Source organism: Brassica oleracea, chromosome C6 (genome assembly GCF_000695525.1).
Source record: "Brassica oleracea var. oleracea cultivar TO1000 chromosome C6, BOL, whole genome shotgun sequence".
Taxonomy (NCBI): Eukaryota; Viridiplantae; Streptophyta; class Magnoliopsida; order Brassicales; family Brassicaceae; genus Brassica; species Brassica oleracea.
In genome coordinates, this window is record NC_027753.1 from 17639550 (window position 1) to 17657433 (window position 17884).

General features: G+C 31.7%; 2 protein-coding genes, 1 long non-coding RNA gene and 1 pseudogene across 3 annotated transcripts in view; 2 read left to right on the plus strand and 2 right to left on the minus strand.

The window, feature by feature from the left end:
• LOC106299733 overlaps window positions 1–554 on the plus strand; it is a 1045-nt gene extending 491 nt beyond the window's left edge. Inside the window, exons 2-3 of the long non-coding RNA XR_001261855.1 lie at window positions 325–374; window positions 445–554. This is a non-coding gene — a long non-coding RNA (uncharacterized LOC106299733). The remainder of the gene's footprint in view (window positions 1–324; window positions 375–444) is intronic.
• Window positions 555–676: 122 nt separating this feature from the next.
• Window positions 677–1482, minus strand: LOC106297619 (annotated as a pseudogene).
• Window positions 1483–2616: 1134 nt separating this feature from the next.
• On the minus strand, window positions 2617–10575 carry LOC106299197 (disease resistance protein RML1A-like). Its single transcript, XM_013735324.1, has 4 exons — window positions 10106–10575; window positions 4680–5781; window positions 4285–4572; window positions 2617–3999 (listed from the first exon to the last, which is right to left on the minus strand). The coding sequence occupies exons 1-4, from the start codon at window positions 10573–10575 to the stop codon at window positions 2617–2619; spliced, it is 3243 nt and encodes a 1080-aa protein (XP_013590778.1).
• Window positions 10576–16919: 6344 nt separating this feature from the next.
• Window positions 16920–17621, plus strand: LOC106297620. Its single transcript, XM_013733826.1, has one exon. The coding sequence runs from the start codon at window positions 16920–16922 to the stop codon at window positions 17619–17621; it is 702 nt and encodes a 233-aa protein (XP_013589280.1).
• The last annotated feature ends 263 nt before the right edge of the window (window positions 17622–17884 follow it).

Sequence of the window (17884 nt, forward strand, 5' to 3'; positions counted from 1 at the left end):
TCTTTTATCTTTTTGAATAAATGTTAAATTAATTCAAGACGAAACCTGATTTACAAGATATGTGACTCTGTTTTGAGTACTATCAAAGTCTCGTCGTGAAAATAAAGAAAAAATGAAGCGTGTATAGGAAAAACAAATTTGAGAAATTTTAATGTTGAAACTCCATGGCTGTCGCAAGCTGGAAGAAAACCACATCTCCATGGCTTTCTCAAGCCTTTTATTTCCCATTCCTCGAACAGAAGAGACTCTTTTTTTGAATCTGTTAATTTGGCTCTTTTAATATTTAATTGTTTCTGATTATCATCTTTTTATTGTCACACGTAGAAGATGATAATCAGAGCTTAGCTCTTTCCTACATCGGCTCTTCAACACAGGTCTCAAAGCTTAGTTAGCTCTTTCCTTTCATGGGTCAACAAAAGTCTCATACTTTTGCTGTTTCTCCAGGTCAAGAACTGTTCATGTGATAGAAGAGGGACCACGCGAGCAAAGGAATCAGTTGTTTTCTGTTTTAGGGTCTCTCACTGATCCAGAAGAAGAAGAATCAAAGGAATCCTCAGAGGTTAACTCAATGAGTAGTTTGCTCTTTGATGTTGGTGTTTTGTGTCTTTCTCTCTTTCTCTCGCTGATGATTTTTTTTGGTTAATTTCATGCAGGACAGATTGCTTCTTGGGAAAAATGTAGCTTTTGGAGTTGATACATAGGTGATATAGTGAGAAATAAGCTAGAGACTTTAGGCTGTGATAGCCATCAGGAGGAGAGTTCCCAGTACGGTGCTGAGCCACATTGCTACTCTTCCTTCTATCTGGTTCAAGGCATTTCCTCCGTTCTGTAAAACCAGAAATTAAAGATTGTTATATAATTCAGTTAGTGAGAAAGCGTTTCTTTTTAAAGATTGTAGTTTAGTAAGAGAGTGTTACCGCGTTCTGAAATGGTGATGGTGCTGAAGACATGTCCTGGGAATCTGTTAGAACTGGAGGAGATGGAAGGCTTGGAGGATTTGGTGCTGGAGCTGGGGCATGGTGATGCCTCTTGTGTTTGTGCTTTTTCTTGTGCTTGGCAGGAGCTGGTGCTGGTGGTAGAGTTATTGGTGTAAGCGCTAGAGGCGGTGAAGCTGGTGGTGGAGAAGTTTCTGGTGGTGGTGATGCCGGTTGGGGAGAGGCTGGTGCAAGCGGTGGTGAGACGGTTGGAGCTGGCACACGCGGGCTTTGTGGTGGTTGTGGAGCGGAGCTACTGGGCTGATAACTGGTGCAACCTTTGGAGCTGGTGGTGGTGAGACGGTTGGTGTAACTGCTGGTGGAGGTGTAGTCAGAGATGCTGGGCAGAGTAGCTGAAACGGGTGGAACAACTGTTGTTGGAGGCGTAGCCTAGCTCTTTCCTTTCATGGGTCAACGAAAGTCTCATATTATAATATAGATTCGGATTTCGCGGTGATATTTACAGCATGTACTGATTGTCAACTTTCTTATTGATAGTAGGTAACATTTTTTCTATAATTCACTTATTGTGCATGATTGTATGCGGCAAAAGATTCAGTCTATGGTCTTGCCTATGACATTGTCATTCCCTTACTTCAGCATCCTAGCAATTATGTACTAAATTCAGAACAACGGAAGCAAAATTTTAAATGAAAAATATTTTATTTTATTTTTCGTATAAACAAATGTTTGAAATATTTTTATTTCAATATTTAACGGGTGTATTAAGTCATGCAGAGAAAGGAGAGCAAAAGGAGTATAAAACTTAGAAGAAGAATGAAAATGGTGAACAAAACACTCAAACACCATCAATGATCACAAGAAGAGAAATGTTTAAAAAGTGGGAGAGCGTTGGAAATGGAACCTTCAGAAGAAGATACCAAGTTTCTTTTCACTATGAAGACGCTTCATCCCAAACCTCTCAGAGAATCAAGAAATGCATGAACATAGAATTTAAATAGGTGGTGCGGTGACACGAGGAGACTGTCAAATTTTACCATTCACACGTTCACTTTGTTATATGCAAAACCAATGGTCATGGCAGATGAATGCGTCTTCGAGCTTGGGGTCTTTCGTTATATCACTTTCGTTTTACGCAAAACCAACATGTTTGATAGACTAATTTTTATAAATAAATGATAAAAATCGATTTAAAAAAGGAGATGGATAATGCTGACTAATCGAAACAAAAAGCAAAAGCTCCCTAGTTATAAAAAAGAGAGAGTTTGTGCCGGTTGAATAGGTGAGAGTTAAAGCCTTAAAGGTACAATGGCAATTATACGTATAAATATTATACACCATGTATTGTAGTTTTTTTTAAACATTGTTTAGTTTTAAACCATGAAAAAATTAAAGTTCAGACAACAAGCTCTAAATAAATCTAAAAGACAGTTCAGCCATGTATCGTAGCGATTTGGGTAAAATAGGTAGACAGTAAATTATTAAATTTTTGTTGGTTTTATACAAGCAAATTTCCCTACTTACTTTACCTTTTTTTTGTCACAATCCCTTATTTACTTTACCATTTGTTACATTTGAACGAATAATGGTAAGATCAAAATTGATAAATAGATGCATATATTTGGATGGCAACAAAAGAGAGATAAATATGCAATTTTATATCAAAATGCTTGCAGAAAATTTATGTGATAACAAGATATAGCAAAAGCAAAGACATACCAACCACAAACACCTTCATCATCGTGGCCGTATTCCAACCATAATGGTTGTTTATATATTCTTCTTTATCATCGTCGTCTCTTTCATCTTCTTCTCCATACCAAAACTTCTTAAGCCAACTCCAATTATATTTATACTCAGACTGAGCGACTTCATCATCCATTTCATAATATTCATCTCCATACGTGTGGTTATCAGGGCTTCCTCCAGTATCGAAGTAATCCACTTCGCTACCATCACAACTCTCTGTTTCCTCACTCAAGATCTGTACACCACACTCAAGAATCTTGAGGTTATCCACGCAACTGAATTCAAAAAAAATCTTGGTCGCTTGCACCTCCACTTTACGTGTTTCTTGAACCAAGTTACCACCACATACGAACAGATGCTCCGTAAGAAAATGAGAAACATTCATTGAATCCCATTTAATCTCCATGATGATGACACCTCCTTCGGTTATTAGACGACAAGTTATATCAAGATATGAGTACTTGATTGGCGAAAACATTAGACATGCCTTGAATCTTGAGGATGAAGAGAAAGTAACCATAGGGATGGTTATGGAGTTTCCTTTAGCTTTGTTAGTGAACTCCGCAGGAATATCTTTACCCGGTAAACATACGTACTCGTAAACCCATTGTTGTATGATTTCTCTTCTTGACTCTTCATCCAGTTTCAAGCAGTTTTGGAACATGAGTTCCCTGATTGGATATTGGAACATGAGGCCCCTCATTGGATCATTGAAATAGATACACACACTCTCGAGGGATCCACAATCGGTCGCATCTATGTACTTGAGCGAAGAGGGAAGACCTTGTAGTGACATGAGTTTTCTACACTTGAAGACGAAAAGACTTTCTAGTCGAGAAAGGCCTATGACACAATCTGGAATCCTCACTATATCACTATTGCTTAGGTCTAGATGTGTTACACTTTCGGGGACATGTGTTAATCTCTTGAGGTTTCTGCTGCCTATACGAAACCACTCAAGACGAGGTAGACGTTCAACAATTGATGGATGAACTTCCAACTTTGTATTTCCAACATCGAGGTCCTTGATGTTCATAGAAATATCTGGATAACTTCGCAACAGTGAGCAGTCACTCATGTCTACTTCCTCAAGAGATGCCAAGTTGATATTTTTTGGAATGATTTGTAGCTTTGCGCACCCCATCATCATCAACTTTTTTAGTTTGTGTAGGTTTCTAATTGAAGACGGAAGCTCCACCAAACTTGTGCAAGATGTAAGTGTCAATGTCTTGAGGCTAGTAGCCTTTGAAAGATCGGGGATCTCTATCAAGTTTTTGGAATGTCCCAAATCTATATCCTTGAGATTTGTAAGTGCCTGCATTGTCAGGCACAATAAATGAAAGTATATCGTATTTAGATCAGAACAATTAAGAAGATTAAAAAGTCCAAACTCTTAAAATATACAATTTTTTCTTACATAATAAAATACACCGTTTTAGATTTAAATACACCCTAGTATGCAACTTTCTTTGTAGATAATTTTATTAAAATAACAAATTTCATTAGTTTAACTGTTTAAGTCTAAAAAGGGTATATATTCTTAAGAGGTTGAGATATCTATCAATCTTCTTAAATCATTATAAACATATATGATACCAACCTGGATACCTTGCCAAAGCTTCTCGAGCTTACTATATGCCATATTGAATTCGACTAGACATTCAGGTCGAAATGTTGGAGGAAGAAGTGTTCCTGGGTATGAATCCCAATGGAGTAACCTTAGACGAGGTAAATATTCCATGTCTTCTAACATCTGCAATGTACTAAAATGTCTTCCATACACTCTTAGGAACCGGAGATTACGCATTCCTTCAAAGGCTCGCCCACTGATAGAAAACTCACTTATCTTAGACATATCAAGTGATATACCTAAGACAGATCCAGTGCCCTAACAAAAAATAAATTCAAACAAGACTGGTGAAACTGTAAGAAAAATACCAAATACTTGTTGATCAAGCAATCTACTAGCACATATGGAAGAAGAACGGGACTTACAGTTTCATTTTCAAGCACATTACGAATCTCTTCGGCTTCTACTAAAAATTGACGCTTTCCAGATTCATTAGATTGTTCATAAACTACTTGCCTCCCCAATTTTTGGAGTAAACAATGCATTGTGATCAACCCATTGGTTGATATATGCACGAGAGATTTCTCGGAAAGGGTCTTCAACCCATTTCTGACATCCAAGTCACTATCAGCTAGCATTGTTGTCAGATGATCAATGGTTTCATTGTTAAAGAAGAACGCAATGTGAAGAAATAGAGACTGTTCTTTCTTCATTAGTTTGTCATATCCCACTCTTAACGCATTCTCAATTTTCCTATCAAGGCTATATTCTAGCCTAGAAACTTGACCTTCCCACTCGTTCCTATTCTCACCACGTAAAGATGAACCCACAACACGAAGACCTAGTGGAAGATTACCACAAAGATTTGTTAATTTCTTTGCAAGCTCATCAAAACCATCCCGTAGAGAATTTGGCTTGAAAGCATATAGACGTAGGATCTCAAGAGCTTCTTCTTCTGATGGATAATCCACATGGTAGATATCATCTACCCAATGTGCCTTCAGTATCTTTTTATCTTCAGTAGTAACGATAATTCGGCTTCCCAAACCAAACCAAGATGGTTCTCTAGCCAAGGCGTCTAGTTGTTCCAAATCATCTATCTCATCAAGAACTATAAGGACTCTTTGGTCTTGTAGCCATTCTTTTATTGTGCCTAGATGATGTACCTTCATATCCCTTTGGTTCAAAATCTTGGATAGAAGCTGGGTTTGTAAATACAATTTCGAATCATGGTCATCCATACCAAATGTTTCATATTTTTCCTTGAGGTTCTTGAGAAAACATTTAAATTGAAAATCAGCAGAGAGTTGGTTGAATAAAGCTCTAGCAATAGTTGTCTTACCGATTCCAGCTGGACCTTGGATTCCAATCATCTTTACTTCGTCACACTCAAGGTGTAAATAAGCGTTTAGTTTTCTCAAGTGAGCTTCCATTCCCACTAGCCCTTCAAATTCATTTGATGGTGTAACATTGATTTTGTTTGAAACATCAATGGCAATTTTTTCGATCATCTCAGCTTCATCATCCCTACCAAAAAGTCAAAATTACAGATAAACCACCACTAAAGCATTGATTAAAATAAAAAAGTTTACTTTACAAACACATCTAAAATATATCAGTTCCAATATGAAATTAAACCTTTATTGAAATTTGATAAAGAAATGATTAAACTAATAAGACCATATGTCAGTTGCTAGACGACTTCCTACACAAAGTAATCAATAAATGATTTGAATAATAGTTTTGAACTTTTTAACTATGCGGTACTATGCACAATGCAAACGGATTACTATACAGACAAGTGAGCCCGCGCAAAACGCAGAAATTTAGCATAGTTTAGTGTTTAAATTAATATTTATCTTTAGTTTCGATGGGTTGGTTATATATTTTAGTGAACACTTACTTATGTGCAGTATTTTTAAAACCGGACCGGAAGCTGAACCGGAAATATTTTGGTTTACGGTTCAATATGGTTCGACCGGATCAAACCTGGTTCAATAATATGGTTTAATATTTTTTTAGTATGTAAATATAAAAGTAATATTAGTAAACATGATGCATAGTTAAAATATAAATCAATTTTGAACATAAAATATTATAAATATAAATTAGTTTCTTGTTTATATGGATGATCTATAAATTTTTGATAGTTTTAGTGGTTTTTATTGGTTTAATAACTTTGAAATATAATTCGGTTATGTGGCCGGTTCATGGTCGAACCAATTACTAGACCAACCCGGCTATATAACCGGTTCACGGTCGAACCCGGTCCAACCATCGGGTCGGTCCGGTTTTAAAAACACTGCTTATGTGTGATCTTTGCTTATACAGGATGTTACGATACTCAGAGATGAAGTCATTGCGGTTGAATAAATTGCATAAGAATAGAGTTGTGATTCTTTGAATTGAATAAGACAGTGTAGTTACTTTATATTGTTTAATTTCTTATGTGTGATCCACTATCATATATGTTCTTATCGTGTTCTTTGTAGGGTTGTTGTGTATTTTGGTGTTCTTCTGGATTTTACAACTATTTACTTAATTTTAAAGTGCAAGCGACGGTTTGTGGTGCTATTTTGTTTTCTTTAGAAGTATGTCTATGCTTTAGTGATAGTAATATGTATGTTTTTTTTTAATTATTTCATTTATTTTATCTTATTATTTTATTTTAAATATCATGTTTTGATTATGTAGTAATCATTGGTTGTGCTTTTTATATCATTTTTCACATTAATTTCTCTAAGCCTGAACTTGGCACCCACAAAAGAAAGAAATTCTAGTGAGTTTTCCTCTCTTTTTCTTCGTCGGGATTTGATGATGAAACGTTAAAAAATAATATCGTAAACCATTTCTTTTTCTTTGTTGTTTTTATGATTTTTTCTATTTGTTCTCGAAGTTTATATATCTTGGATTAAATTACTAAATTATTTTTTGTTAACTAATTTTTACACCAAATCAAGTTATATTATGTAGTTTTTACTAACTTATTTATTGTCTATTTGTTATATTATCTTTTTTTTTTTCTCCAATTGGTTTGTTAGATATTTATCTTAATTATTTATTAATCACTGGTTGTGGTTCCAATTATTTATTTTTGTTTTTGTTAATTTCTCTAAATTTAAGCTTAATTAATGACCAAAAAGGAAAAAAAATGTGGATGAGATTTACTTTTTTTTTTTTTTTTTTGTCTTTGGCTTAGGTTTGAAGAAACGGAAAAAGTGATATTGTAAATGATTTCGTTTTTACTTTTCGTTCTTATAGACTTCTCTATTTTTTCTGTATTTTTTTATCTTTAAAATTTATTATAGTTTTTTTACTAAATTAATAATATTTATTAAACTTTTCAATAAGTCCAAGTTATATAATGTATTTTATAATTATATTTTTCATATCATGTTAATTTCTGTTTTTCCAACTATTTTTTTTAAAGTATATTTAATTATGTATTAATCATAAGTTCTGATTTTCGATAATTTGTTTATCTGGTCTATGCTTAAATTTGGTGGCCGAAAAAGGAATAAGTTTTGGTTGGAATTCATTATTTTTTTATTTTTGTTGGTCTGTGTTTGATGAAACATGAAAAAATATCATAAATAAATTTTTTTTTGGTCATATATATGATTTTTTCTATTAGTTTTTAAATAAATAAATATATATATATATATATATATATATATTATATTTTATATTCATTAAGTTATTATTTACTAATTAAAAGATTTATGTCAGAATTTTGGTTAGATTGAAAATCAAGAATTGTTTTTTTTATGATTTATTAAAATTTTTGTTAATATAATTTGTTTAAATAATAAAATATGAGAATTTAGGATTCTTCATTAATAATTAAAAATTTATGCTTATGTGTCAAGTTTATAAATAATCTATTGATGAGGTGGTTTAAAGAGAAGAGCTGACATTTGTCTTTAGTTTCAAAAGATTGGTTATACATTTGTCTTTTTTTTTTGTGACAAAAAAAGAAAAGAAAAAATGTTATATATTTTTTTATTTATGTGTGATCTTTGTTTATATAGGATGTTAAGATATTGAGATATGAAGACATTACGGTCGACTATGCATAATAACATAGTTCTTTGTAGAGTTTGTATTGCGGCATTCGTTCTAACTTTGCAACTATTTACTTTAATTTTAAAGTATTGGATACGGTGTTGTAGTGCCATTTTGTTTTCTTTAGGAGTGTGTGGATCGGATCTTTTAGTGATGGTAATATTTACGCCATTTTTTTATTTTTTATTTGATATATTATATCTTGTTATTTTATTTTTAAAAATATGTTTTGATTACGTAGTAATCACTGATTGTGCTTTTTATATCATTTTCATGTTAATTTCTCTAAAGCCGAGCTTTGTAATCTTTTAAACTGTTGCTAATATTTTGGAATATTTTTTTTTTTGATTTTATAAAAATTCTTAGTTTTATTGGGATAAAAAATTGTTTCTGAAATATAATAAACTTATTTTGTTGCTTTTTATAACTTATTGTACTACCTATTAGATAAAATTTAAATTATTAGTGGTTTAGTATTTGCAGAATTAAAATAAAATAATTTGCTTATTAAAATATCTCGTATTGGTCTAAATATATTGCATGTTTGATGAAAAACACAAAAGCGTATAGTATTAATATATTCATAATATTTTTACTATTTGTCTTTGTCAAGTTATATTTTAATATAACTTTACTAATTTAAATTTAAAAGTTTTCATTTCATAATCTAATTTAATTAATACTAATTTACATAATTTATTTTATAATATTTAATTTTTCAAAATAAGTTTACCTGAAAAAATAAAATTGTGTTATTTATGGGGAAATTGCCAGAAATATCTCATTCTTAATATCACTTTTCATGTTTACACTAACCACTTTCACATTTCCTTTTAACGAAGAGTAAAAGACTTTTATACCCATAAAGTTAACTAATTTATACTTAGAGTTTAGAGTTGAGGAGTGTAGTAGGATTTTTGGAATATGAAATTTAGAATTCTAATAAATATATAAATAAATGCTTAAAAATATAATTTAAAAAAAAAATAGTTTCAAACATAATTTTCAAAAAGGAATTTTGAAAAAAAAAATATAAAAAAAACAAATAAAATTTTCTTATAAATAAGTTCGAATTAAAAAAAGGTACAATTCGAAAACATAAAATAACAATTATTTTTATTTATTTAAATAATTATTTATTATATATATAGAGAACAAATGTATAAGAATGCCTCTTTAGTGGTGGTAAAGATAAAAGTCCCCCTTATTTATGTGCATATTCTATAAAAAATAATTCAGATATTAACGTATTTAATTATATTTATTCTTATTTTAATAATTTAATTATACTTATGTATTATAAAGAGATATGATTATATTTTTATTTTCCTTTTAAATTTTAAAATTAACAGAATATTAATTTATATTATATGTTAACAATGTTTACTAATTTATTTATTTTAAAATATATAATAAAAGGATTTTATAAGATTTACTGTAATTAAAAGTTTATATATTTATAGTTAAATGAAAATATATTATGAATAGTTAATTTTAATCAATTAATAAAATTTATTTGACATTATTACATTTAACAATATTATAAAAAATCAAAAATTTCAGTGGCATATCTCATAATACACCGTAGATATAAGTTATTTCCATAATATACTTCTGTTTTAATAGAATTGATAAAATCTATGAAATGTGAACTTATAAATATTTCCATAATATACTTCTGTTATACAAAAATCTATGAAATATGAAATTAGAAATTTCAGTGGATGTTAAAAGAGATGTAATCAGTAAACTGTCAAGAGACAGAAAAGAAAAGAAAAATACGTACCAATTTAGAGAATAATCCCCTTCTATGTTTGCAACATCAGTTAAAGCTTTGGTCCATCTCAGCTTAACTTCCTTAGTTTTCCCTTCACAAGTTTTCTCAAAAATGCTTCCGAAATCCCCGTTTTGTTTCCGAACACAAGACGGATCAACTTTGTAAAAAATCGTCATCACTATCTTCCCTTGATCTTCTTTGCATTTCAAGATTTCAACCAACTCATCTAAACACCAGCTTGAAGAAGCGTATTTCTTTGAGAGCACTACCATCAGGACCCTCGATTCTCTAATGGCTTGTACGAGTTCAGGTCCAATCGTGTGGCCTCTCTCGATCTCGTGATCCTTGAACATTGTGATCCCTTTGCTTGCAAAGTGTTTATGTAAATGACTGAGGAATGATCTACGAATATCTGGGCCATGGAAGCTAGGGAAGACATGATATCTTCTGATCTGAGTCAAACAGGAAGAAGACGCCATGAGAGAAATTAAAGAAGGAGAAAGCTAGCAATGGAGGAGAAAATGGGTTACAATGAACGAATAGGTAAAGACAAAAGAAAGGAGAAACGTAGAAGTGGTTTGAATGCTCAAACGTATATTAATGTAACAACCTTATAAATCTTTCAAATGCTAGCAATGTAAGTCTCAAAAAAAAATGTAAATGTTTCGCAAAAGAAATAAAAAATCTTGCAAATGGGTCTTTCTTAATTATCGCACACTTGTTGATTCAATTGACTTGGTTCTTTTATTATATTGTTGTTACTTCGTCACATCCCTCCTTGTACCTTTAATGTGAGAGAATTTTATGCACTATTATATTTACGGCAATAAAAACAAGAATAGTTTAAAAATGACACGCTAAATATTAGTGTATGTTTCTACGACAAAACAAAATGAAGATACACATTAAATAAAATAATAAATTAACAACAATATAACCAACTGTCATTATAAAAAAAAACTTATTTTATATGCCAATTTACAAATCAAGTCTGCTTTATTTAATAACGCCACTTAATCATAATGTCTTATTTGACGACTAAGTCAACGTTGATTTTAAGACGACTAGGTCAATATTCTAACAAAAGTAATCTTGCTTATGTAACAAGAATAAACTTGGGTCAATTTCATGCACAACCAAAATCTAATGGAAATAAGAAAATAATATTGATTTTAACGTTATTAACTTATCAACATTTTACCTTTGGCAAGTATCGGGTGAAAAAGAAAAAGAATGAATAACATCGTTGATCGTAGCTATGAACTCAAATGAAAAAGAAAAAGAATGGATAACAAGTTTGTCTATTCTGTTTAAAGCATAAAGGTGACTAAATCTATTCTTTTTATATTGGGCTCGGAGTCTATTATGTTTAACAAAACAGAAGAAGAACACATAATATGTAAAAATATGTACAGGATACTCGCTGTAAGTTGAGACAAATGTTTAAGTCTATTCTGTTTACATAGGACTCCTGCATCTATTCTGCTTGAAGCACATATAGAAAGATACATACGAGCATTAAGGCTGGGCAAATAAACCGAACCCGAAAACCAGAACCGAATCCGATCCGATAAAAATGAATCCGAACCGATCCGAACCCGGCATAAATACCGAATGGATCTTGTTTTATGGTATTTCGGGTTATGGGTATTATCCGGACCGAATCCGAACCTAAATGGATATCCGATAAAACCCGAAATATTCAAAATTTCCAAAAATAACTTGTGCCAAGCATGATCTCAATTCCTAATATGTATTCAAAAGATATTGAACATCTAAAATAATTACCTATTATATGAAGATTGATGGTTGAAGGTGGCGGTTGAAGGTTGAAGTTTTTAGATTTTGGTATTGTTTTCATTGAATAATGTTTTTTATTTCATGAGAACTTGGTTTTCGTTTTATGCTTTCATTTATTTGGTTTTCTTTCGATCAATAACTATGTTTACCTTTTATTTGATTTTGAATGATCACATTTGATGTTCCTTTCTTTTATTTTGAACCGATTTTATTTATGTTTTGGTTACAAAATAGGTACAAATCAAGTATTTTAAAACCGAAGAACCGATTTTACTTATTTTTTGGTTATGAAGTAGATATAAATCAGGTACATTTAAACCGAAGAACCGATTGAGAACCAAATCCGAAAGTACATCGGGTTGTACCGGTTCTTTGAAGATTTACTAACTCCGACCCGAACCCGATATAACCGAACCGGTCCCGAACCGAATTTTCATTTAATCCGAATGGAGCTGATTTTGTTAAACCCGAAAAACTGAAATCCGATTGGACTAAACCGAAATCCGATTGGGACCCTGAATGCCCATGCCTAACGAGCATGGCAGAAAAGACTGCATTATATGAATAAAGCAGAGTCTATTCTATTTTAATTTATAAAGCAATATGCTATATACAACATATGATGCACATTGTGCATATTTTATTTTTCCTTTTATTCAACAACAACAAGAAATATTCTATTTTAACCGTACCAACATGCAGATATCGCAAATCTATTCCATTTTATTCGAGTAACAATGCCGATTCGAAAGTTGAATATAAATCAGACAAAAGCCTTTACATTTTTGGTGTAATACGTTTAAACATAGTAAATCTCACATACAACATAAAAACACTTCTATTTCATATTTTTCAAATCTTGTCAACTGGTTAACACAGTAACATAAAAGACTAGAAAGTTTAACATAATCAGAGATAATAAGACAACAATCAGAATTCACAGTGTTGATTTTTTTTCCGCAACTAAGTCAAATCGGCAACCGTTACTTCCACTTGACGAATCTCATGTTCTAGCGTCCTTGCGACCGTAGAGAGCAGAATCTGAGAAGCTTCCCCGTCCGGCACCGAGAAAGGCTTCGAATACGATCTGCTGTTCAAGGAAAATACTTCAGGAATTCAGTTGGTAATGCCGTCGTCTAGAAAATCAGAGAAGGGAACTTTAAACTTCCAAAAAGTTTCCAAAAAAAAAATTATTTGGAGAAGGGTGTGAAAATAACGAGATGCCACAAATTATTCTTTTAAACTAATTAGTAATTTAACATTTGTATTAATTGCAGGTGTTACCGGTTAGATAACAAGGTATAAATGCAATATTATTAACCCAAATTTATTCTCGTTCCATAAGCAAGATTATTTTTGTTAGAATATTGACCTAGTCGTCTTAAAATCAACGTCGACTTAGTCGTCTAATAAGACATTTTGATTAAGTGGCCAAACGTTTTTATTATAAAAAAAAAAAAAGATACAATATTATATAAATACACTCTGTATAGGAGCAAATTAGGAAAAATGGTCAGACGGTGAATTATAATATTTTTGAACGTCATACAATTATAATATTTTTGAACGTCATACGGTGCTATTTTCTAATAAACTTAGTGTCCATATAAAACAAATTTACTCCATTTATGAAGATAATGTATCAAAGTTGAAAGTTAAAAATGTCTGTAGTAGCTTCCTACATTTAGATGATGGTGTAGAAACGTGAATCTTTAGAAGCACCAAGAGAGTCAAAGATCGTAGAAATCTTGATGATCTCAAAAAATTTCTGTTTTTTCTCGAATAACTCGATGTGAAAGATAAAAAAATGTTACGTAGTTGCTGCACTCTTTCATACAACACTCATTTTATGAAAAATTTGTATCAGAGGAAGGAAGATCCATCAAACTCATAAAAATAAGATTTATTGGGTTCACCCTAGTCGTCACCCCCTAGGGTGAAACTCTAGATTTACCAATTAATAGCATTTTATTATTTCATATTTGATATTTTTTTTTTAAAAAAAAACTAAATATTATCAAGTTATATTATATATATATTATGTTTTTAAAATAAAAAGGTAAAAAAATAAATAAAAAATAGTAGTAGTCACAAAAAAATAGAATTAAAAAAAAATATTTTTAACGTCGTCAGCAAAATACTAAACCCTAAATCATAAACTCTAAACCCTTGGGTAAACCCTAAACCCTTCGATAAATCGTAAACTCTAAATCAAAAACACTAAACACTAAAATACTCAAGGGTTTAGAGTTTTAGGATTTAGGGTTTAGAGTTTAGTGTTTTTGATTTAGAGTTTAAGATAAGGAATTAGGATTTACCCAAGGGTTTAGGATTTAGATTTATGGTTTAGTTTTTTGCTGACAATGTTATAAATAATTTTTTTTAAAAAATTCTTTGTTTTTGTAACAAGTATTATTTTTATTTATTTTTTTACTTTTTTATTTTAAAAACATAATATAACTTGACAATACTTTTTTTTCTTTTTAAAGATATCGAATATGAAATAACAAAATCCTATTCATACCCTCTAGGGTGAATCCAAAAATAACACTAAAAATAACGAGAGTCACTGTCTCAATTATCGTAGCATTCAAGAGATTCAGATTCTTTCCAATAAAAAGAATAGCCCCAATTTAGGGCTACACAAAATATTCATAAATTTTGATTCGATTTATTATCCATTTTAATTCAAATATGAAAATCAGAATATCCGTAATTCTATGAAGCAAAACAAATACTAATATGTCTTATCCATAAAAAACAAACCATATCACAAATACTAATATTTTTAGAAACGGATATCCGATCCGATCCGTTATATGCACATATATACATATATATATATATATATAAATGATTATATACAAATTATGTAATAATTTTATTCATCAAATGGATTGTTTTAGTCCTTAAAGTTTTAAAAAGTAAATAAATATTTTATTTTTGTAATAAATATTACAATTTATATTAGTTTTGTTATTTTTAATTTAGTTTTTAATTTTTATTTGTTTATATGGATAGAATCGGATATCTGGTTAAAATATATATTTTTTTGGATATCCGGATAATATCAGAGTAGTTACTGATCGAATCGAATCGAATAATTGATTATTCGAAAAAACAGACCGAATCACAAATATTTCCAAAAATGTATACCCACCACTATTCAATACCATCTTCTTTGGGTTTGATTGTATATATTGTTATCAGATTTTATAGATCTATTTGAATTCATACCGGTTGGGAGTCTGCAAATCGATATATACTTTCACACTGAAATCGATATATATATATACACAAACACCGGCATCACTTCTAGTCATAATGTAACGCCTGTCCCAATCACTATGACCCTCTTGTACCTTAACTTTAAATACAAGAAACATCTGCATGCACTAAAAAGAGAAAAGAAGAAATGAATAACATAAAGTCATTCAGTGAGAAGGGTCTTGTTTTCCCGCATCACTTCTAACACAACTAACCAATTTGCATGAAAAATACTAGTCCTATAGCATACATCACCACCATGCTAAACAATCAACACTCATATAACATCATTCATATCAACAAACTTATCTTTTTTTTTTGGTAAACTGCAGCAGACATGAGTCTCCTACTCTTTATTTCAAAACAAAATCAACAACTACAGGCAAACTCGCCGAGTTCTAGACACCCCATTACAATCCTCCAACAAAACAGAAGCAACATGCTCTGGAGCCGATTCAAAATAATGTAACCCAAACAGTAAAGAAAACGCATAGTTAGCTAACCCATCTGCTAGACGATTAGCTTCCCTATACACTTGAGAAAATTTAACTAACCAGTCTCTTGAAATGAAGCCATAGCACAAACGTACTAGGAAGGACAAAAGATGCGCATCATGAATCCCTGTCTGAAGAAAACCCACCACACTTTCTGAATCTACTTCTACCTCCAGCCGCCGAATGCCACGATCCCATGCTATGCACAGGCCGTAGTAAACACCCCACAATTCTGCCAAAGAAGCAGAGCAAATGCCAATATTGATCGCAAAGCCCCCTTCCCACATTCCGTACTCGCCCCGCACAACCCCTCCCGCAGTAGCCAGTCCAGGATAACCTCTAGCTGCTCCATCCGTATTCAATTTATACCAGCCACTCCCAGGTCGCTGCCATGCTATATGCTTCTCTACCCGACCCCCAGCAACTGGTCGCTCTCTTAGATTCTTATTCGCTTCCATCACTTCTCGGGCTCTGTCTCTAACAATTCTCATATGATAACCATATATAATAATAATGATAATATGACAACATGGGTTAGTCGTCACTCGAAAGATCATATGCTACTTTGGGCTCATCAGCCGGTTTACGAATATATTCCCTTTCTCAATCCGACTTTACACAAGTCAAATATACTAACCATATTCCCAACTTATCACTAACATCTTACTTCATCAGTTATCAACTAGCATATCATCATCAACATTTATCATCACAAATAGTTATCATGTATCAATCATATCGACCTCCTAACCTAGCATTTACCACATACAATTTGTCTATTAGTATCAAAAATCCACATATCACATCCTCGCTTTTGCCTTAAAGGTTAAAAATGGATTCTGAAAAGTAGTGATCAAAGTGGTTGATCAATATTCTCGCGATTTAAAACTGTGTTTGCGTTCAAAAATGAAATTATACACATTATATAAATAAATCATATATGAAATAAATTTATTTAAAATATAATATAAAACTGCTATTAATAATTTATGATAGAGAATTTACAAAACGGCCTAAAAATTTAAAATTAAGTAATATCATATATATTATTTATGTTAGCTATCATACAAAAAGTAACACAAATTCATTGATATTATCATATACACACTACAAAAATGACAAAACATCGTTTGATTTTTCAAATATAAATATAGACAAAAATATATTTTTTAATATGTTGAATTTTTATTAAAAATATGGACGATTCTCTCAAATAGATTCTTTTCAAGTTTTTATCACAAAAAGAGCCCTCAAAGATTAAAATGACCAATATGTTTAAAGAAGCAAAAAGGAGAAATCGTGTTTTTCAGGAACTTCTCTTGAGGATATGTGATCAACGGCCACCTGTCTATGACTCTGGTCCAGATATTATCCTATGGAAACATGCGCAGGATGACTACCAGAAGACTTTCTCGACACGCGCGACTTGGGAGCAAGTAAGAGTGAAGCGGGAAAAGGTTGATTGGAGTGATGTTGTATGGTTTAAGCAGGCAGTGCCGCAATTCTCTTTTATTACTTGGCTTGCGATCAAGAATCGCCTGTCAACAGGAGATCATATGAGGATGTGGGGAGTGCAGCAAGATTGTATGCTGTGTGGGGAGAAGAATGAGACTAGAGACCATCTTTTCTTCGCCTGCCCATATAGCTACATGGTTTGGGTTACAGTAACTGGAGCTCTATTGGGAACTCTCATTACCCCTGACTGGACGGACACTATGGAGAGATTGCAGAGAGATCGTGTGGCCACGATGGATAAAGTACTGGCGAAGATGGCTTTTCAGACGACAATCTATCATATATGGCGGGAGAGGAATGCACGGAGGCATGGGAAAACCTGGATACAGATGGCACAACTGGCTCACCAGATTGATAAGACAATGAGAAACATAATATCTTCTTTGATATATCGTTTTGGAAGCAGACTAGAGGGACTCATGAGGCGCTGGTTTGAGGTCACCACTTGATCCTTTGGACATTTTTCACTTATAGTTTTTTTTTTTTTATTTCAGCCACTCTTTTCTAGTATATTTAGTTTTTACTACTTCCCTCATGTAAATGCCTATTCTTTTGTTCATTATCAATAAATTTGAAATTTCATAAAAAAAAAAAAGCAAAAAAATCTTATATACCCTTCATATATAAATACAGAAAATAAAAAAAAACCAAAAAAAAAATAAAATAAATATGATTTTTTTAAGGTTTGAACTACATGTTTTCAAATTCGATT